The 24,211-nt window shown below is 42.8% G+C and overlaps 2 protein-coding genes across 5 annotated transcripts; both read right to left on the bottom strand.

Moving 5' to 3' along the window:
* Positions 1 to 2,700: 2,700 nt before the first annotated feature.
* On the bottom strand, positions 2,701 to 13,135 carry LOC121558621 (zinc finger protein 2). Of its 3 annotated transcripts, none has more exons than XM_045222785.1 (4): positions 12,786 to 13,135; positions 10,918 to 11,087; positions 10,412 to 10,484; positions 2,701 to 4,941 (listed from the first exon to the last, which is right to left on the bottom strand). In XM_045222785.1, the coding sequence occupies exons 1-4, from the start codon at positions 13,006 to 13,008 to the stop codon at positions 3,605 to 3,607; spliced, it is 1,803 nt and encodes a 600-aa protein (XP_045078720.1). In that variant the 5' UTR covers positions 13,009 to 13,135; the 3' UTR covers positions 2,701 to 3,604. The 3 variants fall into 3 exon arrangements, with proteins under 3 accessions (XP_045078720.1, XP_041727946.2, XP_041727947.2); XM_041872012.2 differs by lacking the exons at positions 10,412 to 10,484; positions 10,918 to 11,087; positions 12,786 to 13,135 and adding exons at positions 5,098 to 5,179; positions 5,997 to 6,154; positions 6,672 to 7,046; XM_041872013.2 differs by lacking the exon at positions 2,701 to 4,941 and adding an exon at positions 9,176 to 10,260.
* An 81-nt stretch (positions 13,136 to 13,216) lies between these two features.
* On the bottom strand, positions 13,217 to 23,873 carry LOC121558619 (zinc finger protein 708). 2 transcript variants are annotated; one of them, XM_045222784.1, is made up of 5 exons: positions 23,536 to 23,873; positions 22,997 to 23,163; positions 16,221 to 16,296; positions 15,416 to 16,104; positions 13,217 to 14,884 (listed from the first exon to the last, which is right to left on the bottom strand). In XM_045222784.1, the coding sequence occupies exons 1-5, from the start codon at positions 23,759 to 23,761 to the stop codon at positions 14,327 to 14,329; spliced, it is 1,716 nt and encodes a 571-aa protein (XP_045078719.1). In that variant the 5' UTR covers positions 23,762 to 23,873; the 3' UTR covers positions 13,217 to 14,326. The 2 variants fall into 2 exon arrangements, with proteins under 2 accessions (XP_045078719.1, XP_041727945.1); XM_041872011.2 differs by lacking the exon at positions 23,536 to 23,873 and having other exon boundaries at positions 13,217 to 16,104; positions 16,221 to 16,322; positions 22,997 to 23,076.
* Positions 23,874 to 24,211: the final 338 nt, after the last annotated feature.

The raw sequence follows: 24,211 nt of genomic DNA, 5'->3' as shown, positions 1-24,211 counted from the left end.
CCAGGGTTGGTGGAGCACTCAGTTTCATCTTTGCCTCGCAAAGCTAACTCAAACACTCCGCAAAACTTCACACACTGGATTAGCCGGCTGAGGATGTGGCGGTTCTTGCTAACCTCATCGTTGTGGCGGCGGACAGCTAGCCTGTATCCCTCATCCAGTTGAGTGGCAATGTTCACTCTCCCCAAAGCAGACAATCTCAAACAGCTATCCATGTGGGTCTTTGACAGCTCATGTTTCTTAATCTTTTCTGAAAGATGGTGCATGTCCGTTACACCAGTCACTGTCCAAGCGGTGCTGTCTGCCGTGCCGCCTTCAGGGTGAAAGAGTAAGCAGGGTAGCAGAAGACTGCATTAGCTACATCGCAGCCTGCTAGCCAGGTTTTTCGTTCGTACCAATTTTTGGAAAATCCTCGGGTGTAGGACTTTCCCCCTTTAGTAGAAACCTGTTGAATTATTAAATTTGGTCTGGGAGGTCCTAATTGTTTCGTTGCCAATTTATCTTGATTTGTTCGCAGACAAAAAGGAACTTATTTCAAAGAGACAATCGAGTTGCACTGAACGCTAGCCATCTTGACAGTAGTACGTGAATTGATTGACGCTGCTACCCGCTCTTTTCTTAGTTACGTTCATGGTTATGTTACGTATGACGAAAGCGCGTAAGTGCAAGCCCTCCCGGAACCCATAGAGATTGTATTGAAAGCTCTGATATTTGAGAAAAAAAAGATTTTACATGAGAGTCTATGAGAGACTTCTGGGGCGATTTTCAACCTGACTGAAATCGCCCCAAAAGGGGCGGGGCCATTTGAAGCACGACTTTAGCCTGATTGGACATTTAGTGGCAGATCAGACGTCTAGATTAGAACACTGATAACTACTGTTGCCGTGATATAATTGATTAGAAAAAAAATCCCTTCCTTTTCCCGTTTGGCAGTGCGTCGCCCATATCGCCCTAATGAACACACCGCCCCTGCTCTGTTCTCTGTTGAAGTCGTCGAGTCCAAGTTCTTTGGATCCCCCAGAGGCTTGACTTCTTTCTGGCTCATCACTTTCTCCTGTGATATTCTGGTTGGCCTTGTGAGTCTCTGGAATCCACTCACTGTAACCTGGAAAGGAAGTCACCAACAATACATTTTACAGGGATGTTTCACAGTGACCCAACATATTGGCCAATACAGAAGCTATAATTGTTTCAAAGAAGAGTAAAGCTCAGCTTGTCTGTTTTGTATTAAACATACATTAAAATAATAACTTCCACTGACCTTGAGACTCCATGTCATCATCATCATCCTCCTGTTTTATGACCAGTGGTGCTGGCCATGTCTCCACCCCCTTCCAAAAGACAATTAATGGCGTTATCAGCTTTTAAGCTAGTAGATCATACAGCAACAGTTACACCAGCATCTTGTTGTGGGTAAAACATTTGTTTAATAAAAACGATATGTTGAACACAAATCATGAAACACAAGAAGGGTATTTATATATTTAACTCTTAAAAGGAGAATCCTTGGGAAACCAACCCTAACACATTTTATCTGTAGCCTAGATGGTATATAGCGTTTATCTAGGTGTCATTCAAAGCCTTAGTGTAATATTTACAGTTACAGGCCTGCTACACTGGATGTGTAACTTTTGCTGGGCGTGAGATGCTCACATGGTTTTCAATTAAACCTGTGCCTAAACAACGCGCTCTGTGAGACATATCTACCCTTACAAAATCAATGGCCAAACCACAAGCGCAACTCACCATGTCTGTTGTCTGACTAAGAGCCTGTGATTGCTCTTCTCCCACTGGTACTAGTGATGGCGGACCTTTGTCTTCCACAGTAGGATCACGTTCTAGCCAAATACCATTGGCCTCTTGTTCATTGAGGATTTGATCAACGACTGGGAAGTTTCTCAAACCTGGTGGGGGAGCCAACAAACAAATACAGATTTAGATTTTCTGAAAATGTGCATCAACACAATAACAAGGCTCAGATTTCACTTAACTGTGATAATATAGGCCATCAGCACTCATAATGGCATATATTTATATGTCAAATAGATTACATTGTATTTGTAAAGCACCTTTTCACTGCTTGTAATTAATCCTTTACTGGACAGACGTAGAGCCAGGGCGCCCCCCACAGACCACACATTCAGCAAGGGAGGACGACTGCTAAACTATCTTACATGTGGGGAAGTAACAGTTAGCTAGCTATAGCCTATTTGTATCCAACCCCTACTCATAACTGTCTGTAGATTTATTCTCACCGAGGTTTTGCATTCTCTCCATTCAGTTCGCTGGCTTCTCCGTCCAGGTGCTATTCTCCATCACCTGCAACTTTGTCTTTATCCTTGAACTTTGATTTTGTTCATGCACCATTTCCACTCGAAGAGCAGCATAGGTTTCTACCATAAGTTGACAGATGTCTTGCATGGCTGTTGCTGTCAAAGTTTCCATTATGGATGCAACACGAGAACGAAAGGCGAGTTCGAAAGGCATGGCTACAAACATAAAGGCGATGATAGATGTGATGTGACAGTCAGTCAGACAACCACAATTGCATACTCCTCGCGTCCTCTCTCCTATCCTCCTCAAAACACATTGGAGGAAAAAGCCAGAGGTCCCGCCACTCTGACTTTCTCCTCCAATGGGTTTTGAGGAGGAACGCAGACGCGAGGAGTTCGCACTTGAAATGTTCCCAGTGAGAGAACGAAATTACTGGCGCAGTTGAGTTGGGGTTGGTCGTTTCGTTCCAGACTGCGGACGAGGTTGAGCCGGTGACATACCGTAAATACTCGTTTATCTGCCTCCTTAATTTGACCAGTTATCAATATTTGTGTTGCAAAAAAAATAATGTCAAGATATATTGAAAAACCCTTAAAAGGAAAGCTGTTACTTGATCAACTGATAATTCAGAAGAAAGAACAATTCCATCATTTTGATTTACATTGCTTGTACAACCAACCCTTGCTGTCCAGATTCAATAGTGTGTGATTGCGGCCCACAATTCTGGCCGTTCCTGCATGTATGCATTCCAGCATGTGGCTTGTGTTTAAATTACACTTTTAATATTCTGGATTTCCCCATATAGCTCTGCATTGACATGATTGGTTGAGGTAGGTGGGGGCGGGAGGTCCTATATAAAACACAAACTCACTTCCTTGACAACATCCTGCACAGGACCCCCGCCTCCAGCCTGTGTACCTGGAGTCCTAGCTTAATTGACCAATAGAAGTATAAAGAGGGGTTCCTGCAGATGCATGAACACCCACATGCAGGAAGACCACGAATTGCAGGCCATAATTACACCCATCTCTCCAGATTCAAACAAGTTTTATTGTCATGAAAGGAAAAATCCAAGCTGCAAGTAACAAAATCCTAAAATAAATTAACATGAGGATTAGAATCAAATAATTGCTTAAAAAAATCATCCAGGTGCCTGAGGAAAGATGTGCAGTGAAGGCCACTGCTCTCTGCGCATATGTAATCCTCAGCCAGTCCCATCGAATTCCAGTCCCGTTGAATCCCAGTCCCGTCGCTGTTCTACACACTATTTCCCCACTATCTGTCGCCCCTTTATTCAGGTCTATCCTTTTCGTACTTTACAAAACAACTTCATTCAGTTGAAGCCATTTAACTTGTCATCGACAGTGGGGACCAAAAGGGAGCAGCCATTTTCATGCGTAGGCTGTGCTTCCTCGACTTCTATAGGAACACTCATGTATATTTTGACATTGTTACTGTGATCATTGTTCAACTCAGGCTGTGGGACCTGAACTTGTCCATCTAGGACACTCATATCTGTCTTTAGGTCACTGTCAATAGAAGGCTGTGCTCCCTGAACCACCATGGCAGTACCATGATCAGAACATGGCTGGTCCACCTTTAAAGGGTGCTTTTCAAGCTGGTGTTTTTTAAGCTGGTACTGATTTTTAAATCCCTTGTGTCTGAGCTGATGTATGGTGAAAGGGGATTTGAGCCTAAATACCTTGCCACAGACATCGCAGGTATAGTGCATCTTTCTGTGTATTACCATGTGACTGCGCATGCTGCTTTTAGTCGCCCAAGTTGTTCCACATATTTCACAGGTGTATCGTATCGGTTCACTCCTTATGGGTGCCTCAGAACTCTCAGCTGACTCAAATTGACCCTCTCGGTCCTTTGACTCAAGTTGTTCGTTGATAGGATCTTCAACAATGGACTTGTGCACGTCACAATCCCTGCGCTCATTTTTTTCCCTGTGAGAGCGCTCATGCCTGATTAACCATTTGATGTACATGAACACTTTTCCGCACACAGAACAAGTGGGTTTACAGTTGAGAGTCTGCTCCACCAATAGAGGGTGTTTTTCCATCTGGTGTTTTTTGAGAAGGTACTGCCTTTCAAAGTCTTCGTTACACTCGGAGCAGCTGAAGGGCCGTTCTCCCTTATAAACAATGCAATCATGCGTGTCACGATCCCTGCGCTCCTTGAACGTCTCGCCACAGTCTGAGCACCAATAGTTTTTTCCAGCGTGACCACGCTCATGCGTGTCGCGAGATGTGGCCTGCCGGAAGGTTTTTCCACACACCGAGCAACTGTAAGTGATCCCTGGGTTGTGTTTGAAGCGCTTGTGTCTGGTCAAGAAGTCTCGACGCTTGAATTTCTCGCCACATATATCGCAGCTAAAGGGCAGCCCTGTGTGTTTTATCATGTGACTTGTCATTCTGCCTTTATTGGTCTCAATCTTTCCACATATTTCACAGGTGTTCCTTTTTATATTTATATTATTATATTTATTCTTTATGGGTGCTGCAGCATCCCCAGTTGACACCAGCAACTGACTCTGTTCTCTGTTGAAGTCGTCGAGTCCAAGTTCTTTGGATCCCCCAGAGGCTTGACTTCTCTCTTCCTCATCACTTTCTCCTGTGATATTCTGGTTGGCCTTGTGAGTCTCTGGAATCCACTCGTTGTAACCTGGAAAGAAAGTCACCAACAATACATTTCACAGGGAAGTTTCACAGCGACCCAACATATTGGCCAATACAGAAGCTATAATTGTTTCAAAGAAGAGTAAAGCTCAGCTTGCCTGTTTTGTATTAAACATACATTAAAATAATAACTTCCACTGACCTTGAGACTCCATGTCATCATCATCATCATCATCATCCTCCTCCTGTTTTATGACCAGTGGTGCTGGCCATGTCTCCACCCCCTTCCAAAAGACAATTAATGGCATTAACTTATCTGCCTTTACTAAACTTGTAGATCATACATAAGCAGTTACATCTTTCTGTGCATTACAATACAGGAGGAATTACATGATTTAGGTGTCATGTCATATGTTGAACACAAATAAATGTATTTGGAAGGGCATGTTTTATACTAGCTGTGCTGCGCGGCCTAGGGCTACAAGGAGAAGCAGCCCAGCTGGTAGGATAAACCGCTGTAGTCGCACAAAATTGAATATATAACATTGCGGATAACGTTCGTAATGACAATTTAATGTGTATAACATCTAAAGACATGCATCACTATACTGAGACTGTTGCCTTTCCTAAAATGAGGTATTTTGGTGTTTGTTTTTTTAGCCTTTGTTCATGTTTTTCTGTGCCCCTACAACTGCTGAACGAGCATGAGGAAGTATATCGCTGGAGTGGTAAGGTTCTCAAAAACAAGTGAGATAGCAACAACAACAAAAAGGTGTCTGTGTACTTCTATAACATGCAATTTACATCGAAAATAGTGATTTGGTTCAAATAATGTTTACTTCGCCTTTACAGGAAAATCATTGTGGAACCAGACCTAAAACGTTTTATCTGTAGCCTAGATGGTATATAGCGTTTATCTAGGTGTCATTCAAAGCCTTAGTGTACTATTTACAGTTACAGGCCTGCTACACTGGATGTGTAACTTTTGCTGGGCGTGAGATGCTCATATGGTTTTAAATTAAACCTGTGCGTAAACAACACGGCTCTTTGAGACATATCTACCCTTACAAAATCAATGGCCAAACCACAAGCGCAACTCACCATGTCTGTTGTCTGACTAAGAGCCTGTGATTGCTCTTCTCCCACTGGTACCAGTGATGGCGGACCTTTTTCTTCCACAGTAGGATCACGTTCTAGCCAAATACCATTGGCCTCTTGTTCACTGAGGATTTGATCAACGACTGGGAAGTTTCTCAAACCTGGTGGGGGAGTTAACATACAAACACAGATTTAGATTTTCTGAAAATGTGGATCAACACAAAATCGGGATAACGAGGCTCAGATTTCATAAACATAATGGAAATATGCCATCACTCATGGTATAGCTACGTTTATCTGAGAAATAGATTGTATTTGCTATATAGTTAGTACCTTTTCACTAAGGAGATGATAGGAGCTAAGCAATAGGGCAATTACTGGCTAGCAGACTTAACTCCACTTCATGGTGAAGGAAGTTTCTCTTTCACCATGGAGTGGAGTTTAGTCCGCTAACTACAAGCCATAATTGGAGCCAGGACGCCCGTCCGTCACAGACAGGCGACTGCTAGCTAGTTAGCCATCCTCTTCGCTCCAAGAGATGTGTAACGATACAGGTCTCCAGGAGCGAAGAGTCTACTAGCTAGCTAGCCGACATGTGGGGAAGTAATTGTATCCGAGCTTCCTACACAGACAAATAGCCTATACGCATAATACCTAATTTAGCGAGTCATTACTCACCGGGTTTTTTAATACTGTCCATGCAGATCGCTGGCTTCTCCTTCCCGATGCTATTCTCCATCGCCTGCGACTTTATCGATCTTTGGTTTTGTTCATGCACCATGTCCACTCGTAGAGCAGCACACGTTTCTCCCATAAGTTGACAGATGTCTTGCAAGGCTTTTTCTGTCAAAGTTTCTATAATGGAGGCAACCCGAGAACGAAAAGCGAGTTCGAAAGACATGGCTACAAAATTCACCAGTCTCGCTAATTTAGCCTGGTAAATGTTAGCTAGTGTGCTAGAATGAAATGACTGTGGAACCAAATATGTTATAAATTAAAACTAAACCCTTCTGTCTGTGGTGGAACGATTGAATTGCTGGTGGCCGTTTGGTTCCGGACAGCTGACGAGGTTGCTCCGGTGAAATACCGTAAACACTCGTTTATCTGCCACCTTAAATTGACCAGCTGTTTGAGTATTTGTGTTATACGTGCAAAATAATAAAATTAAACGATATAACAGGTTGACACATTTTTATTCCTCTCAAAAAGCAAGAACATATTGAGTTGACAAACCTTTAAAATACTGTTACTGAAACCACTGATGTCACAAGAAAGATCTCAATTCCATCATTTTCATTAACACCTCTTCTACAACCCTTGCTGTCCAGATTCAAAAATGATTTATTGACATGAAAGGGAAAATCCATATTGCTAAAGCAATACAATATTCAAAACAATACACAATTGCAGGTAACACAATACACCCTAAAATAAATTAAGACCGGTGTTATGATACAGATAGTTTCACAGGTTGGTGGCGCCTTAATTGTGGAGGACGGGCTCGTGGTAATGGCTGGAGCGGAATTCGTGGAATGGTATCAATTACATGTGTTTGATGCCATTACATTTACGCCGTTCCAGCCATTATTATGAGCGGTCCTCCCCTCAGCCTCCACTGGATGGTTTGTCGGGACTGATGGTTTGTTTACATAGCTGATGGTTTCTATGGCTGTGGCTAGATGGAGTAGGCCTACAGCTCCATCTAGTTGTCGCGTCAGGGACAACAGTTGTTGACAACTTGCTAAACCTAATTTGCTACATTAGTTATTCTAACCTGCTACGTTAGTTCTCCTAACCTGCTAATTGATTAGATCCTCCTTTACAGCAACACTGCTGGCTTCAGAGCGAAGTGAAATCCCATAAGGCACAGAGTTATTGAGTTTGTGTAATTTCACACAAAATAATGGCGGGTGCCTAATTATATGCCACGTGCATTCGTTTATGGTGGATTTCGATACTTGACACATGTACAAGATTAAATACCTCCCAAATTAAAATGTGTAACTGTTACTGAGGTTTATATCTTGTAAAACAACAGGGGGGATTTGTTTTGAATTTCATGCTTGTTTTATTATTTAAAAGTGGAACATGAATTGCATCATTCAAGTCATATGTGTGTCCCGAGTTGATGGGTTTATTGATCCCCTTGCCTGGCTACCCAAACGCAACGCTCCAGCCAAACGCCACGCCCACAAACGTTTATTCTCTGCAACGAGTCTGTATTTAAATCCATCCAGATGATTTGTAGAACGCAAACACATAACGGTTCTGATTGGTCCAAGAAACCGATGGGTGAGAATCTCCCCTTTCCACAGTGGGGTCACAGTTTGTAGCCAAAACAGTTCCGACGCTACAAACATTAGTTGGCACATCTATGGTACCGACATCAGACGAGTCCCGTGGGACTCGCCGTGGATTGAGACGCAGTCCATGCAAAAAACTGGACTGACCAATTTAGATATTTTCAAATACATACAACTTAAAAGTTTAATATCAATACATTGGTACACGTTGTCCGAGAGAGATTTACATGGTTATCAAAACGTCACACCAGGATAAGCCTACACGAAACACAGCCATTATTTTAAGTGTTTCTAAAATCCCCTATGGAGAAAATAAATGGTGGAAAAACGATTGGAACCATTTCCCAGTTTGACCGCTAGGTTTTATGGGTATTATGACAGCTCCACTGTGGGGCTCTATTGGCACAAATTGGAGGGAATGTTGGAACATAAATAACAAAATTACAAAGAACAAACATTTACACTTAATCCAGTATAAACTAATGTATAGAATTTATTACACAAGAAACGAAATTCACAAATTATACAGCACAACGGCAAAATTATGTCTTAAGTGTAAAACTAACAATGACTCAATAACCCATGCCTTCTGGGAATGCTATAAAGTCCAAAAGTTATGGGCGGAGTTAGAAAGTTGGCTGTCAGAAGTATTACAATGTAAATGTACTTTTAATCCGTCTGTCTGCATATTTCAAGACATGGCATACGTGGGTGCAGTGAGATACCCAATGTGTTGGACGATACTTTTCTCGTCAATCATCTTAAACGTATACTTAAACTGTAAAATCAACCAATCCTCCATCGTTAACACAATGGAAAGGTCAAATGCTTTATTATCTAAATGTTGAAACAGAGAGAGAGAAAAAATGGTGCAGTTTGAGGCCATGTGGCGGAGACTGTTACGGGCGCTGGAGATGGGGGTGTGAGCAGGTGGGTCTGGGCAGGGTGATGTTGTGGCTGTTTGTCTGCATCTGTATGTTGTCGTTTGTATGCGTATGTTTCGTACGGTTTAACATTTTTTTACGTATCATGACCAGGACGTGGCTGGTCCACCATTAGAGGGTGCTTTTCCAGCTGGTGTTTTTTGAGATGGTACTGTCTTTCAAAGTCCTCATTGCACTCTGAGCATCTGTAGGGCCGGTCTCCCTTATTAACAATGCACTCGTGCGTATCGCGATCCTGGCGCTCCTTGAACGTCTTGCCACAGCCTGAGCACCAGTAGTCTTCTCCAATGTGTTTGCGTTCATGGTTGTCTCGCGATTTAGGATATACAAACATCATTCCACACACAGAGCAACTGCAGGGTTTTTCTATAGTCTCCTCAACTCGATTTTCTGGGTCGTCAGTCTGCTCCACCATTAGAGGGTGTTTTTCCAGCTGGTGTTGTTTGAGATGGTACTGCCTTTGAAAGGCTTCACTGCATTCGGAACAGTTGAAGGGACGTTCTCCTTTGTAAACAATGCACTCGTGCGTGTCACGATCCCCGCGCTCCTTGAACATCTCACCACAGTCTGAGCACCAATAGTTTTTTCCAGCGTGACCACGCTCATGCGTGTCACGAGATGTGGCCTGCAGGAAGGTTTTTTCGCACATAGAGCAACTGTAGGTTTTCACTGTGTGTTTGGATCGCTGGTGCCTGGTCAAGAAATTCTGAAACTTGAATTTCTCGCCACAGATATCGCAGCTAAAGGGCATCCCTGTGTGTGTTATCATGTGACTTGTCATTCTGCGTTTTTTGTTCTCAGTCTTTCCACATATTTCACAAGTGTACCTTTTATTATATTTCTTCTTTACGGGTGCCGGAGCATCCTCAGTTGACACCAGCAACGGACTCTGTTCTCTCTTTAAGTCCTCGAGTCCAAGTTCTTTGGATCCCCCAGAGGCTTGACTTCTCTCTGGCTCATCACTTTCTCCTGTGATATTCTGGTTGGCCTTGTGAGTCTCTGGAATCCACTCGCTGTAACCTGGAAAGGAAGTCACCAACAATACATTTCACAGGGATGTTTCACAGTGACCCATGTTGGCCAATACAGAAGCTAAGAGTATAACTCATACTGCAGAGTTTGCCTGTGCTTTTTGTATTAAACATACATTCAAATAATAGCTTCAACTGACCTTGAGACTCCATGTCATCATCATCCATTTCCTCCTGTTTAATGACCAGTGGTGCTGACCATGTCTCCACTCCCTTCCAAAAGACAACCAATGCTGTTATGAACTCTTATCAGCCTTTAGGCCAGTAGATCATACAGCAACAGTTACACTAGCATCTTTGTTAAAACAATTGTTTTTTATATATAAAAACAAAACAGGGGGAATGACACCAAAATAATGTTATATTGTACACATATACATTTCTTCAGAAGGGCATTTATGTTTAAATGAGTATCCTTGGGAGCCCTAACAGTTTTATCATCTGTAGCCTAGACAGTATAGAGCTTGCCTAGGCATCATTCAAAGCCTTATTATTTGCAGTTACAGGCCTGCTACACAGGACGTGACACTTTTGCAGAGCACGAGTTCGCATGGTTTTCAATTAAATATGGCTGGGCCTAGCCAGAGCAGCTCTGAGACATATCTACCCTTACAAAATCAGCAGCCAAACCACAAGCTAAACTCACCATGTCTGTCATCTGACCAAGAGGCTGCAATGGCTCTTCTCCCTCTAGAAACAGTGATGGTGGACCTTTGTCTTCCACAGTAGGATAACCTTCTAGCCAAAGACCATTGGCCTCTTGTTCATTGAGGATTTGCTCCACGACTGGGAAGTTTCTCAAACCTGTTGGGGAAGCTAACATACAAACACAGATTGAGATTTTCTAAAAATGTTGTTCAACACAAAACAGGTATATCGAGGCTCAGATTTCACAAACAGTGGCGTAAAGTACTTAAGTAAAAAATACTTTAACATACCAAAAAACGACTTCAGTAGTATCTGTACTTTACCATTTATATTTGACTACTTTTACTAAACTACATTCCTACAGAAAATAGTGTACTTTTTACTCCATACATTTTCCCTGACACCCAAAAGTACTTGTTACATTGACAGGAAAATGGTCCAATTCACACACTTATCAAGAGAACATCCCTGGTCATCCCTACTGCCTTTGATCTGGCGGACTCACTAAACACAAATGCTTCATTTGTAAACTGTCTGAGTGGTTGGATGTGCCCATGGCTATCCGTCAATAAAAATATGAAAATTGTGCCTTCTGGTTTGCTTAAAATAAGGAATTTGAAATGGTTTATACTTTTACTTTTGATACTTAAGTACATTTTAGCAATTCCATTTACTTTTAATACTTAAGTATATTTAAAACCCAAATACTCTGACTTTTACGCCATTAGTATTTTACTGGGTGACTTTCACTTTAACATGAGTCATTTTCTATTAAGGTATCTTCACTTTTACTCAAGTATGACAATTGAGTACTTTTTCCACCACTGCATAGTGGAAATATATGGCAGGATGGCGTAGCTATCTTTATCTGAGAAATATATTCTCTGGCAACTTTTCACTAAGGAGAATGATAGTAGCATAGTAATAGTCATACTAACTCTACTGGCAACAGACTGTTACCAAGGTTACTCCATGGATATCAGTTCGTAAAAAAACATGCAATCGTCTCTACAAGACAGAATGTTTAATACAATGTTATTTTAACATATCTACCGGTTGTCCATTGGTCCTTTTGGCGGTAGGAAGTGGAGATCGGGTAACCACAGGAAAGTGTTGTTTACCCAACCTTTTGCTGCACCAGTAGGTTCTGTTTATTTTCCATCTCCTGACGCATTTCACGTGATGCACAATATGTAAACAATAGCCGAACGTTTTCAACCAAAGCACATTTTGTCGCAATCAGCTGGAAGTGCTTGTGAAATTTGCCAGGTGATTGTGTGGAACAATGTTTGGTCTTGTTCTTCGGTTAAACTCGGCAATTGTTAACATATTGTTCAAGTGGCGTGCAAATTGCGTCAGCATTGAAAATACAAAACCGACCAGCGTACTGAAAGTCGGGTTATTAACACTACTCTGGATACTATAGGCCGTCATAGTAAATAATAATTTGTTCTTAACTGACTTGCCTAGTTAAATAAATAAAATAAACATGTATTTTGTCTCAGATTACCTCCTACATAAGGACAAAATCAGTGGACAACTGGTAAAGTACGTTCAAATTAAGTTTATTCAAGTCTGACTTGTGATGGGACTGTTAAAAAGTGAGCCTACACGTTAGAGACGAGAGAGGAGTTACTGTCCAGACTTGGAGCCAAGGCGCAACCCCCCCAGACAGGCGACTGTTAGATAGCCTCTTCGCCCGAGATGTGTAAGGTTACAGGTCTCCCGGAGTGAAGAGGCTACTAACGTTAACTAGTTACTGTAGCCGACAAGTGGGGTAGTGACATGGCTTGCTAGCCAATTGTATCCAAGCTTCATACAGACACATAGTTATTATGCGTATAGGCTAACTTAGCTAGCTCTCACCTGGTTTTTGAATGCTCTCCATGCAGTTAGCTGGCTTCTCCTTCCCGATGCTATTCTCCATCGACTGCAACTTTATCGATCTTTGGTTTTGTTCATGCAACATTTCCACTCGAAGAGCAGCATACGTTTCTCCCATAAGTTGGCAGATGTCTTGCAAGGCTTTTTCTGTCAAAGTTTCCATAATGAAGGCAACACGAGAACGAAAGGCGAGTTCGAAAGACATGGCTACAAAATTCACCAACCTCGCTAATTTAGCCTAGTTTGTGTGAAGTTACTGTGGAACCTTTGAATTGCTGGTGGCCGTTTGGTTCCGGACAGCTGACGAGGTTGCGCCGGTGATATACCGTAAACAGTCGTTTATCTGCCTCTTTAATTTCACCTGCTGTTTGAGTATTTGTATTGTACATGCAAAATAATAAAACTAAACGATATCACAAGTTGACATTTTTATTCCTCTCAAAAAGCATTAACATGTCGAGTTGACAAACCTTAAACATAAATGCTGTTACTGAAACCACTGAGTCATAAGACTTCTCAATTCCATTTTGATTAACACACCGCTTCTAAAAACCCTTGCTGTCCAACGGTTTTTAGCATATTTTTGCCCATATATTTTGTTGTAATGTTGGAGTCACTCATATCACATGAATACACATTAGACACGGCAAAATGTATAGAATTGAAAATGAGATTTAAAACAGCAACATTTTCTCTGCACCTCATGACAAAATGTGTAGATTACAAGAAATAGGATTTAACCCTGCAAAATTCTCTCCACCAACAAGAGCAGTGTGAACAGAGAAATAGACATGGAGCGTGGGATGTTGCCCAATGCTGGAAGGGCAGCCTGAGCGAAAAAGTTTGGGAACCCCTGACATAGCTGATGGTTTCTATGGTTGTGGCTAGATGGAGTAGGCCTACAGCTCCATCTAGTTGTTGACAACTGTAGCATTTTAGATAAGCCTAACTCGAACCCTGTTCCTAACCTTAACCTCCTTCTCCTAACCTGCTACGTTAATTATCCTAACCTATGTAAACAAATCATCAGTATACCCACGAGTGTGTCCCAAAGTTGATAGGTTTATTGAGCCCCTCGCCACTCTTTGGAAGTCACCCTCTGAGTTTCGTCAGCAACACGTGACAACGGAGGGCTCTCCGAGTGAGTTGGTAGGGGCGAGTGGGTGGTTTGGGAATCACAGTCTATTCACGTTAAACGCTGCATATTTCGGCTCAAATCGGAAATTACCTTTAAATGTGAAGTGCGCTATAACAGTCCAGATCGAATCTAGGCCCAAAATGAGCATTAGAAATTGCTGTAAAACATCATCCAGGTGCCTAAAGTTAGTTGTGCAGTAAAGGCCACCACCCTCTGCGGATATGCAATCCCCTGCTTGTGTGGGATTGAATCCCAGTCCCATCAATGTTCTACATACTATTTCCAACTCTATCCGTCATCCCTTCATTCAATTTCATGTCTATCCTTTTTGTACTTTACAAAACATCTTAATTCAGTTGAAGCCATTTCACTTGTCAACTTTAACTCATGTTACTGGAACTTTTCCACCTAACATACTCATTTCGGCCTTAAGATCATTGTCAGTTGAAGGCTGTGCTCCCTGAACTACCATATCAGTATCATGACCGGGACGTGGCTGGTCCACCATTAGAGGGTGCTTTTCCAGCTGGTGTCTTTTGAGATGGTACTGTCTTTCGAAGTCCTCATTGCACTCTGAGCATCTGAAGGGCCGGTCTCCCTTGTAAACAATGCACTTGTGCACGTCGCGATCCTGGCGCTCCTTGAATGTCTTGCCACAGTCTGAGCACCAGTAGTCTTCTCCAATGTGTTTGCATTCATGGTTGTCGCGCATTTTAGGATATACAAACGTCATTCCGCACATAGAGCAACTGTATGGTTCTATTTTCTCCTCAACGCTCTTGTGTTTTCCTTGATGTTTGGCTAAACAGGCGTGGCGCTTAAAATTCTCACCACAGATATCACAACTAAAGGACTTCTTTTTGTGTATTAACATGTGTCTGTTAATGTTGCCTTTATTCATAATAATCATTCCACATATGTCACAGGTGAAACACGTGGGTGCCTCAGTCTCAGAACTCTCAGCTGACTCAAACTGACTCGTTTGGTCCTCAAAGTGCTTTGACTCAGGCTCTGGGTCAACAGTCTGCTCCACCATTAGAGGGTGTTTTTCCAGCTGGTGTTTTTTGAGATGGTACTGCCTTTCAAAGTCCTCATTGCACTCTGAGCAGCTGTAGGGCCGGTCTCCCTTATAAACAATGCATTCGTGCGTGTCGCGATCCTGGCGCTCCTTGAACGTCTTGCCACAGTCTGAACAACAATAGTCTTCTCCAATGTGTTTGCGCTCATGGTTGTTGCGCATTTTAGAATATACAAACATCATTCCACACACAGTGCAACTGTAGGCTTTTTCTATTTTCTCCTCAACTCTCGTGTGTTTGCCCTGATGTCGGGTAAATTGGGCTTTGCGCTTAAAATTCTCACCACAGATATCACAACTAAAGGGCTTCTTTGTGTGTGTTAACATGTGTCTGTTAATGTTGCCTTTATTCATAATAATCATTCCACATATGTCACAGGTGAAACACGTGGGTGCCTCAGAACTCTCAGACAACGGACTCTGTTGGTCCTCAAAGTGCTTTGACTCAGGTTCAGGGTCGACAGTCTGGTCCACCATTAGAGGGTGTTTTTCCAGCTGGTGTTTTTTGAGATGGTACTGCCTTTCAAAGTCCTTGTTGCACTCGGAGCAGCTGAAGGGCCGGTCACCTTTGTAAACAATGCACTCGTGCGTGTCGCGTTCCTGGCGCTCCTTGAACGTCTCACCACAGTCTGAGCACCAATAGTTTTTTCCAGTGTGACCACGCTCATGCGTGTCGCGAGATGTGGCCTGCATGAAAGTTTTTCCGCACACAGAGCAACTGTAGATGATCCCTGTGTAGTGATTGGAGCGCTTGTGCCTGGTCAATAATTTCTGACACTGGAATTTCTCGCCACAGATATCGCAGTTAAAGGGCATCCCTGTGTGCCTTCTCATGTGACTCGTCATTCTGGCTTTCTTGGTCTCAGTCTTTCCACATATTTCACAGGTGTACCTTTTATCATATTTCTTCTTTACGGGTGCAGCAGCATCCTCAGTTGAGACCAGCAACGGATTCTGTTCTGTCTTGAAGTCCTCAAGTCTAAGTTCTTTGGATCCCCCAGATGATTGACTTCTCTCTTGCTCATTACTTTCTCCTGTGATATTCTGATTGGCCCCATGTGTCTCTGGAATCCACTTGCCGTAAGCTGGAAAGGAAGTCACCAACAACACACAGTGACTATAATTGTTACAAGTTAGAGTGTCGTTGAGCTAGTCTGTGCTTTTGTATTGAACATAGATTACCATAATAGATTAAACGTACCTTGAGACTCCATGTCATCATCATCATCCATATCCTCCTGTTTGATGATCGGTGGTGCTGGCCATGTCTCCACCCCCTTCCAAAAGACAACCTTTAATTAAACTAGTAGATCATAAATAAATGGTTACACTAACATCTTTATGTCAGTTTTTAAAATAAATAAATAGAAAACATTAAACAGGAGGAATGACACCAAAATAATGGAATATGTTGAACACATCATGGAATACACGGAGTGTACAAGACATTAAGAACACCTTCCTAATATTGAGTTGCACCCCCTTTTGCCCTCAGAACAGCCTTGATTTGTCGGGGAATTAACTCTAGATGGTGTCGAAAGCATTCCACAGGGATGCTGGCCCATGTTGACTCCAATGCTTCCAATGTGTCAAGTTGGCTGGATGTCCTTTGGGTGGTGGACTATTCTTGATACACACGGGAAACTGTTGTGTGAAAAAACCAGCAGCGTTGCAGTTCTTGACACAAACCTGTTGGCCCACCACCTACTACCATACCCCGTTCAAAGGCACTTAAATATTTTGTCTTGGCCATTCACCCTCTGAACGGCACACATACACAATCCATGTCTCAATTGTCTCAAGGCTTAAAAATCCTTCTTTAATCTCTATCCTCCCCTTCATCTCGTGCCAAATCCGGCCCACGACACATTGGGTTGTCAAGTCATTTTGGCACGCTTCCATACAGCCCTGCGATGCGCTGCACTACAAGTCACAGCAAGCACTGCCAACGTGCTGCACGCCAAACCGCAGTGCATTGCCACACACACCTCATCCCAGACACACACACACACACACACACACACCTCATCCCAGACACACACACCAGCCAGTGTACTGTATCATGTCATCACTAAATGGCACTGACCGAATCTTCTACCGGACCGAAAGTTTAAACGTCTTGTAGGCTAAATGTTCATGGCCAGTTTCGGTTCCAACGGGTCATTGCTGTAGCCTACAGGAAATGTCATCTTGGTTGTCAAAAAGTTATAAAGGATTCACACATGGGTATAAATTACTAAAGGAAAATAGGACACACAAGCGAGTATAAATGAGTCAACAGTTGAGTCATCTACTTTATGAAATTACAGCCTGATGGGCTCACATCGGTGAATTCAACGTCAATTGCGCTGCTTCGTGTGTCCCGTTTATCGCACGCAGCAGAGGGGAAAGTGTACGGACACATGTCACAGTCCTAGTAAAATGTTGCAGTTTGTCTTCGGTTTTTAAAGCTTTACAATGAATAACCAAAAAACAAAACACTGCGCAAAGGAGAAACATGTCGGCCGGTTACAGAAACATTTGAGCAGTAGCCTAGGCTGGCTACAATACATTTTGAGTGCACCATACAGCAATTCTGCATTCAACCACACCGGTGATGCATGCGGTGCAAAAAAATGAAAAACATGTTTCAATTTAAATGTTACAACAACCTAGCTCCGTTTTTGTTATTTGGAGTTATTAAATACTTTTTGATTAGGGTCGCAGCATATTATGGACATCTGCAAGCATAGCAGCAAAGGCTGGAAAAATATGATTGATCTTTAGTTTTAATATGTTAAAAACGCTAAATACAGCATCCTATACAAAAATATAAACGCAACCTTTTCAAAGATTTTACTGAGTTACAGTTCATAAGGAAATCAGTCAATTGAAATAAATAAATTAGGCCCTAATCTATGGATTTCACATGACTGGGAATAGACATGAATCTGTTGGTCACAGATACCTTTAAAAAATAAAAATAAAAAAGTAGGTCCATGGATCAGAAGACCAGTCAGCATCTGGTATGACCACCAGTTACCTCAAGCAGCACATCGATTTGATCAGGCTGTTGATTGTGGCCTGTGGAATGTGGCTGTGAGAAGTTGCTGGATATTGGCGGGAAATGGAACACGCTGTCTTACACGTCGATCCAGAGCATCCCAAACATGCTCAATGAATGCCGTGTCTGGTGAGTATGCAGGCCATGGAAGAACTGGGACATATTCAGCTTCTAGGAATTGTGTACAGATCCTTGCAAAATGGGGCCATGCATGCTGAAACATGATGTCCTGAGGATCTCGTCACGGTATCTCTGCGCAATACACGCTGTCTGTCATCTGCCCGGTACAGTTGAAACCAGGATTCATCCGTGAAAAGCACACTTCTCCAGCGTGCCAGTGGCCATCGAAGGTGAGCATTTGCCAACTGTAAGTGGGTTATGACGCCGAACTGCAGTCAGGTCAAGACCCTGGTGAGGACGACGAGCACGCAGATGCAGGCTGTGCAAACCCACAGTTTCATCAGCTGTCCGTGTGGCTGGTCTCAGACGATCCCGCTGGTGAAGAAGCCGGATATGGAGGTCCTGGGCTGGCGTGGTTACATGTGGTCTGTGGTTGAGGCCGGTTGTACGTACTGCCAAATTCTCTAAAACGACATTGGAGGCAGCTTATGGTAGAGAAATGAACATTAAATTATCTGGCAACAGCTCTGGTGGACATTCCTGCAGTCAGCATGCCAATTGCACGCTCCCTAAAAACTTGAGACATCTGTGGCATTGTGTTGTGCAACAAAACTGCACATTTCAGAGTGGCCTTTTATTGTCCCCAGCACAAGGTGCACCTGCGTAATGATCATGCTGTTTAATCAGCTTCTTGATATACCACACCTGGCAGGTGGATGGATTATCTTGACAAAGGAGAAATGCTCACTAACATGAATGTAAACACATTTGTCCACAACATGAGAGAAATAAGCTTTTTGTGTTGCGTTTATCATTTTTGTTCAGTACACGCTGTCTTGTCATCTACCCGGTACAGTTGAAACCGGGATTCATCCGTGAAAAGCACACTTCTCCAGCGTGCCAGTGGCCATCGAAGGTGAGCATAAGTGGTCATTATAAAGGGTCTTAATGGCCAGTTTGGGTCGCTGTTGTATGATAGGTTTTTTGGTAAAAACAAACATAATAGGTTATGTCTGGCCCGCAAATTAGTTGTGTTTTTTTCAATATGGGCCTTGCGCTGATTGCGTTTGACACCCCTGATCTACACTGATTGAAGTCGATTTAACAAGTGACATCAATAAGGGATCATAGCTTTCACACGTCATGGAAAGAACCGGTGTTCTTAATGTTTTGTATACTCTGTATATTTTACACAAAATTAATATCTTCAGAAAGGTATGTTTTATGCTTAGGAATCCTTGTGAAACCAGCCCTAAAGGTTTTATCTGTAACCTAGATAGTATAGTGTATCTAAGTGTCATTTAAAGGCTTATTATTTGCAGTTACAGGCCTTATACACTGGACATATAACGTTTGCTGGGCGTGAGATGGTCACATGGTTTTCAATCAAACCTGGGCATAGCCAGAGGCTCTGAGACATACAGGTACCTGCCAAAATAATGGAAACACTTGAGTAAATGAGGGATACAAAGTATATTGAAAGCAGGTGCTTCCACACAGGTGTGGTTCCTAAGTTTATGAAGTAGTTAACATCCAGGGCCTAAATTTAACACCCACCAACTGGCGGTTAAGATGTCCATTTCACCAGCCACATTGGCGGGTAAGATGTCTATTTCACCAGCCACATTGGCGGGTAAGATGTCTATTTCACCAGCCACATTGGCGGGTAAGATGGCTATTTCACCAGCCACATTGGCAGGTAAGATGGCTATTTCACCAGCCACATTGGCGGGTAAGATGGCTATTTCACCAGCCACATTGGCGGGTAAGATGGCTATTTCACCAGCCACATTGGCGGGTAAGATGTCTATTTCACCAGCCACATTGGCGGGTAAGATGTCCATTTCACCAGCCACATTGGCAGGTAAGATGGCTATTTCACCAGCCACATTGGCAGGTAAGATGTCTATTTCACCAGCCACATTGGCGGGTAAGATGTCTATTTCACCAGCCACATTGGCGGGTAAGATGGCTATTTCACCAGCCACATTGGCAGGTAAGATGGCTATTTCACCAGCCACATTGGCGGGTAAGATGGCTATTTCACCAGCCACATTGGCGGGTAAGATGGCTATTTCACCAGCCACATTGGCGGGTAAGATGGCTATTTCACCAGCCACATTGGCAGGTAAGATGGCTATTTCACCAGCCACATTGGCGGGTAAGATGGCTATTTCACCAGCCACATTGGCAGGTAAGATGGCTATTTCACCAGCCACATTGGCGGGTAAGATGTCTATTTCACCAGCCACATTGGCGGGTAAGATGTCCATTTCACCAGCCACATTGGCAGGTAAGATGGCTATTTCACCAGCCACATTGGCAGGTAAGATGTCTATTTCACCAGCCACATTGGCGGGTAAGATGTCTATTTCACCAGCCACATTGGCGGGTAAGATGGCTATTTCACCAGCCACATTGGCAGGTAAGATGGCTATTTCACCAGCCACATTGGCGGGTAAGATGGCTATTTCACCAGCCACATTGGCGGGTAAGATGTCTATTTCACCAGCCACATTGGCGGGTAAGATGTCTATTTCACCAGCCACATTGGCGGGTAAGATGGCTATTTCACCAGCCACATTGGCGGGTAAGATGTCTATTTCACCAGCCACATTGGCGGGTAAGATGTCTATTTCACCAGCCACATTGGCGGGTAAGATGGCTATTTCACCAGCCACATTGGCGGGTAAGATGGCTATTTCACCAGCCACATTGGCGGGTAAGATGGCTATTTCACCAGCCACATTGGCGGGTAAGATGTCCATTTCACCAGCCACGTTGGCGGGTAAGATGGCTATTTCACCAGCCACATTGGCGGGTAAGATGTCTATTTCACCAGCCACATTGGCGGTGGTCAGGGCTCCAAAGTGCGAGCATTTTAAAGTATAATCACATTTATAGTAAAATAAATGCTGCAGTAGCTGTTTTCAAAAGTATTTCTGCCATTTTGTTTCATAGCTGGTAAATGAATCAAAGTCAAAGAACTACGAATCCTACAGTATATAGCCTATCCCACCTCGCACTACAACACTGCCTGGCTGGGGGCTGTGCGCACGTGAAGAGCTGAGTGAAAGATTCATTATTTTTGCGCACAGGCATACAAATGAGTCTAACTTACTTGAAACTAAAGTCTACTGAAGTGAGACATTGTCCTTGTGTTTCTTGGCTATTTACATTGTTTTTTCACATGGTAGGTTATTTTTGTTTCCTATGTTCAACTGCTAGGGAAAAGGAGACAACGCTGCTACTAGTCAGACTCAATCTCACAGGCACAAACATGACTCAAGTAGCATTATACACCATCAGCAGGATCGAACAGCAGCCTCTGGTACGACAAGGGGTGGCGGTCTATGTATATTTGTAAACAACAGCTGGTGCACGATATCTAAGGAAGTCTCAAGGTTTTGCTCGCCTGAGGTAGAGTATCTCATTATAAGCTGTAGACCTCTCCCTGTCTGAGTCTGTAATACCAACATGTTTCAAGCAGACCACCATAGTCCCTGTGCCCAAGAACACCAAGGTAGCCTGCCTAAATGACTACCGACCTGTAGCACTCATGTCTGTAGCCATGAAGTGCTTTGAAAGGCTGGTCATGGCTCACAACACCATTATCCCAGAAACCCTAGACCCACTCCAATTTGCATACCGCCCCAACAGATCCACAGATGATGCAATCTCTATTGCACTCCACACTGCCTTTTCACACCTGGACAAAAGGAACACCTATGTGAGAATGCTATTAATTGACTACAGCTCAGCGTTCAACACCATAGTACCCTCAAAGCTCATCACTAAGCTAAGGACCCTGGGACTAAACACCTCCCTCTGCAACTGGATCCTGGACTTCCTAACGGACCGCCCCCAGGTGGTAAGGGTAGGTAACAACACATCCGCCACACTGCTCCTCAACACGGGGGCCCCTTGTGTTTGTTATTTTACTGCTGCTCTTTCATTATTTGTATTTTATTAATTTTTTTGGTATTCTTTCTTGAAACTGCATTGTTGGTTAAGGGCTTGTAAGTAAGCATTTCACTGTAAGGTTTACACCTGTTGTATTCGGTGCATGTGACATAACATTTGATTTGATTTGATTACCACGGTAACCTCCTGCCCTTAAAGGGCAAGGTGAAAATATTTGTCTCATCTGTGATATTTTGGTTAAAAGACTCAGGTCACAAAAAATTAAATTAAACAATATACCACATTACGTCTTACTAGTAATACATTTGTTTCAGAAACATTAAAGCATGCTCATCCATGTTTGTGTTTTGTTGGTGTAATTTTAGAGAGAATATTTTGGCTGGTCAAAAATCTGAGTGGCTGGTAGATTTTTAAATCTACTTTACACAGTGGCTGGTGGACCAAAAAGTTAATTTTAGGCCCTGTTACCATCCCATCATACTTAGGGTCATGTATAAAAATGCCCAGTTGCCCATTATTTTGGCTACCATGTTTAGAAGAAGAGATCTCAGTGACTTTGAAAGATGGGTCTCAAAGGTGCATAGGGGGTTTAAAGGGTGTGTGTGTCTCAGTCACCAGAACTCAACCCAATTGAACACTTATGGGTTATTCTGGAGCAGCACCTGAGACAGCATTTTCCACCACTATCAACTAAACACCAAATATGTAATTTCTCATGGGAAAATGTTGCATCCCTCCAATAGAGTTCCAGACACTTGTAGAATCTATTCCAAGTCGCATTGAATATCTTCTGGTGGCCCAACACCCTATTAAGACACTTTATGTTGGCATTTCCTTTATTTTGGCAGTTACCTGCATCTACCTTTACAAAATCAACAAACTCAACTCACCATGTCTGTTGTCTGACCAAGAGGCTGTGATGGATCTTCCTCTGGTACCAGTGATGGTGGACCTTCGTCTTCCACAGTAGGAACACCTTCAAGCCAAAGACCATTGGCCTCTTGTTCATTGAGGATTTGTTCGACAACTGGGAAGTTTCTCAAACCTGGCGGGGAAGCTAACACACATAAAGCTTGAGAATCTGAAAATATTTGATATACGATGCTGAAACTTCACAAAAACATGTAGTGGAAATATGCCATCATCACTCATGATGGTATAGACTTATCAGAGAAATAGATTGTATTTGTAAAGCCAAGCAGATTGGAGCAAAGCAATAGGCCTACTGTAGCGCAGAAACCCCTAGAGGGCGTAGTTATTCCTGACGTGGAGGATCAGGTGACGTCATGAATAATATCACTATCGGATTTTCATAGAAAGGCGACTGCTAGCTAGCTAGGCGATATAGCTAGCTATTGTATATCTATCCCCGCTTCCTATACAGACAATTAGCATATAGGCATAACTATCGTTAAATATTTTATCTCACTGAGTTTTTGAATGCGCTCCATGCAATTCGCTGGATTCTCCACCCCTGTCCCATTCTCCATCGCCTGCAATTTTGTCCTCGAACTTTGGTTTTGTTCATGCACCATTTCCACTCGAAGAGCAGCATACGTTTCGCCCATAAGTTGGCAGATGTCTTGCACGACTGTTGCTGTCAAAGTTTCCATAATGGAGGCAACACGACAACGAAAAGCGAGTTCGAAAGACATGGCTACACAAATAGGCTACAGGAGTTTATGCGTGTGCCCGTGAGAGAAATGGGAAATTAACTACTAACGGCGCAATTGAGTTGGTGTTGGCCGTTTCGTTCCGGACAGCTGACGAGGTTGCGCTGGTGATTTACCGTAAATACTCGTTTATGTGCGGTTGTCACTAGTTACCACATCCACAAAGTCATAATTGGCTATATTGTACAAATTTATTAAAACAAAAAAATTGCTTTTTGGTTATAATTTAAGGTTAGCAGTGTAGGTAAGATTCGGGTTAAAATACAATTTTAAGAACAAATAGTAGAAATAGGAGACATTTATGACTTTGCGGCTGTGGTAACTAGTGACGACCTTTATCGGCCTCCATTTTCCCGCAATATTTGTGTTGTATATACAAAATAATACAATACAATTACTGATTTAAATCAGAATAATCTCAATTCCATCATT

The sequence above is a fragment of the Coregonus clupeaformis genome, chromosome 10 (genome assembly GCF_020615455.1).
Source record: "Coregonus clupeaformis isolate EN_2021a chromosome 10, ASM2061545v1, whole genome shotgun sequence".
Classification (NCBI taxonomy): domain Eukaryota; kingdom Metazoa; phylum Chordata; class Actinopteri; order Salmoniformes; family Salmonidae; genus Coregonus; species Coregonus clupeaformis.
Note: the sequence above shows the minus strand (reverse complement) of the source record. Positions and strands in the feature narration are given on the sequence as shown.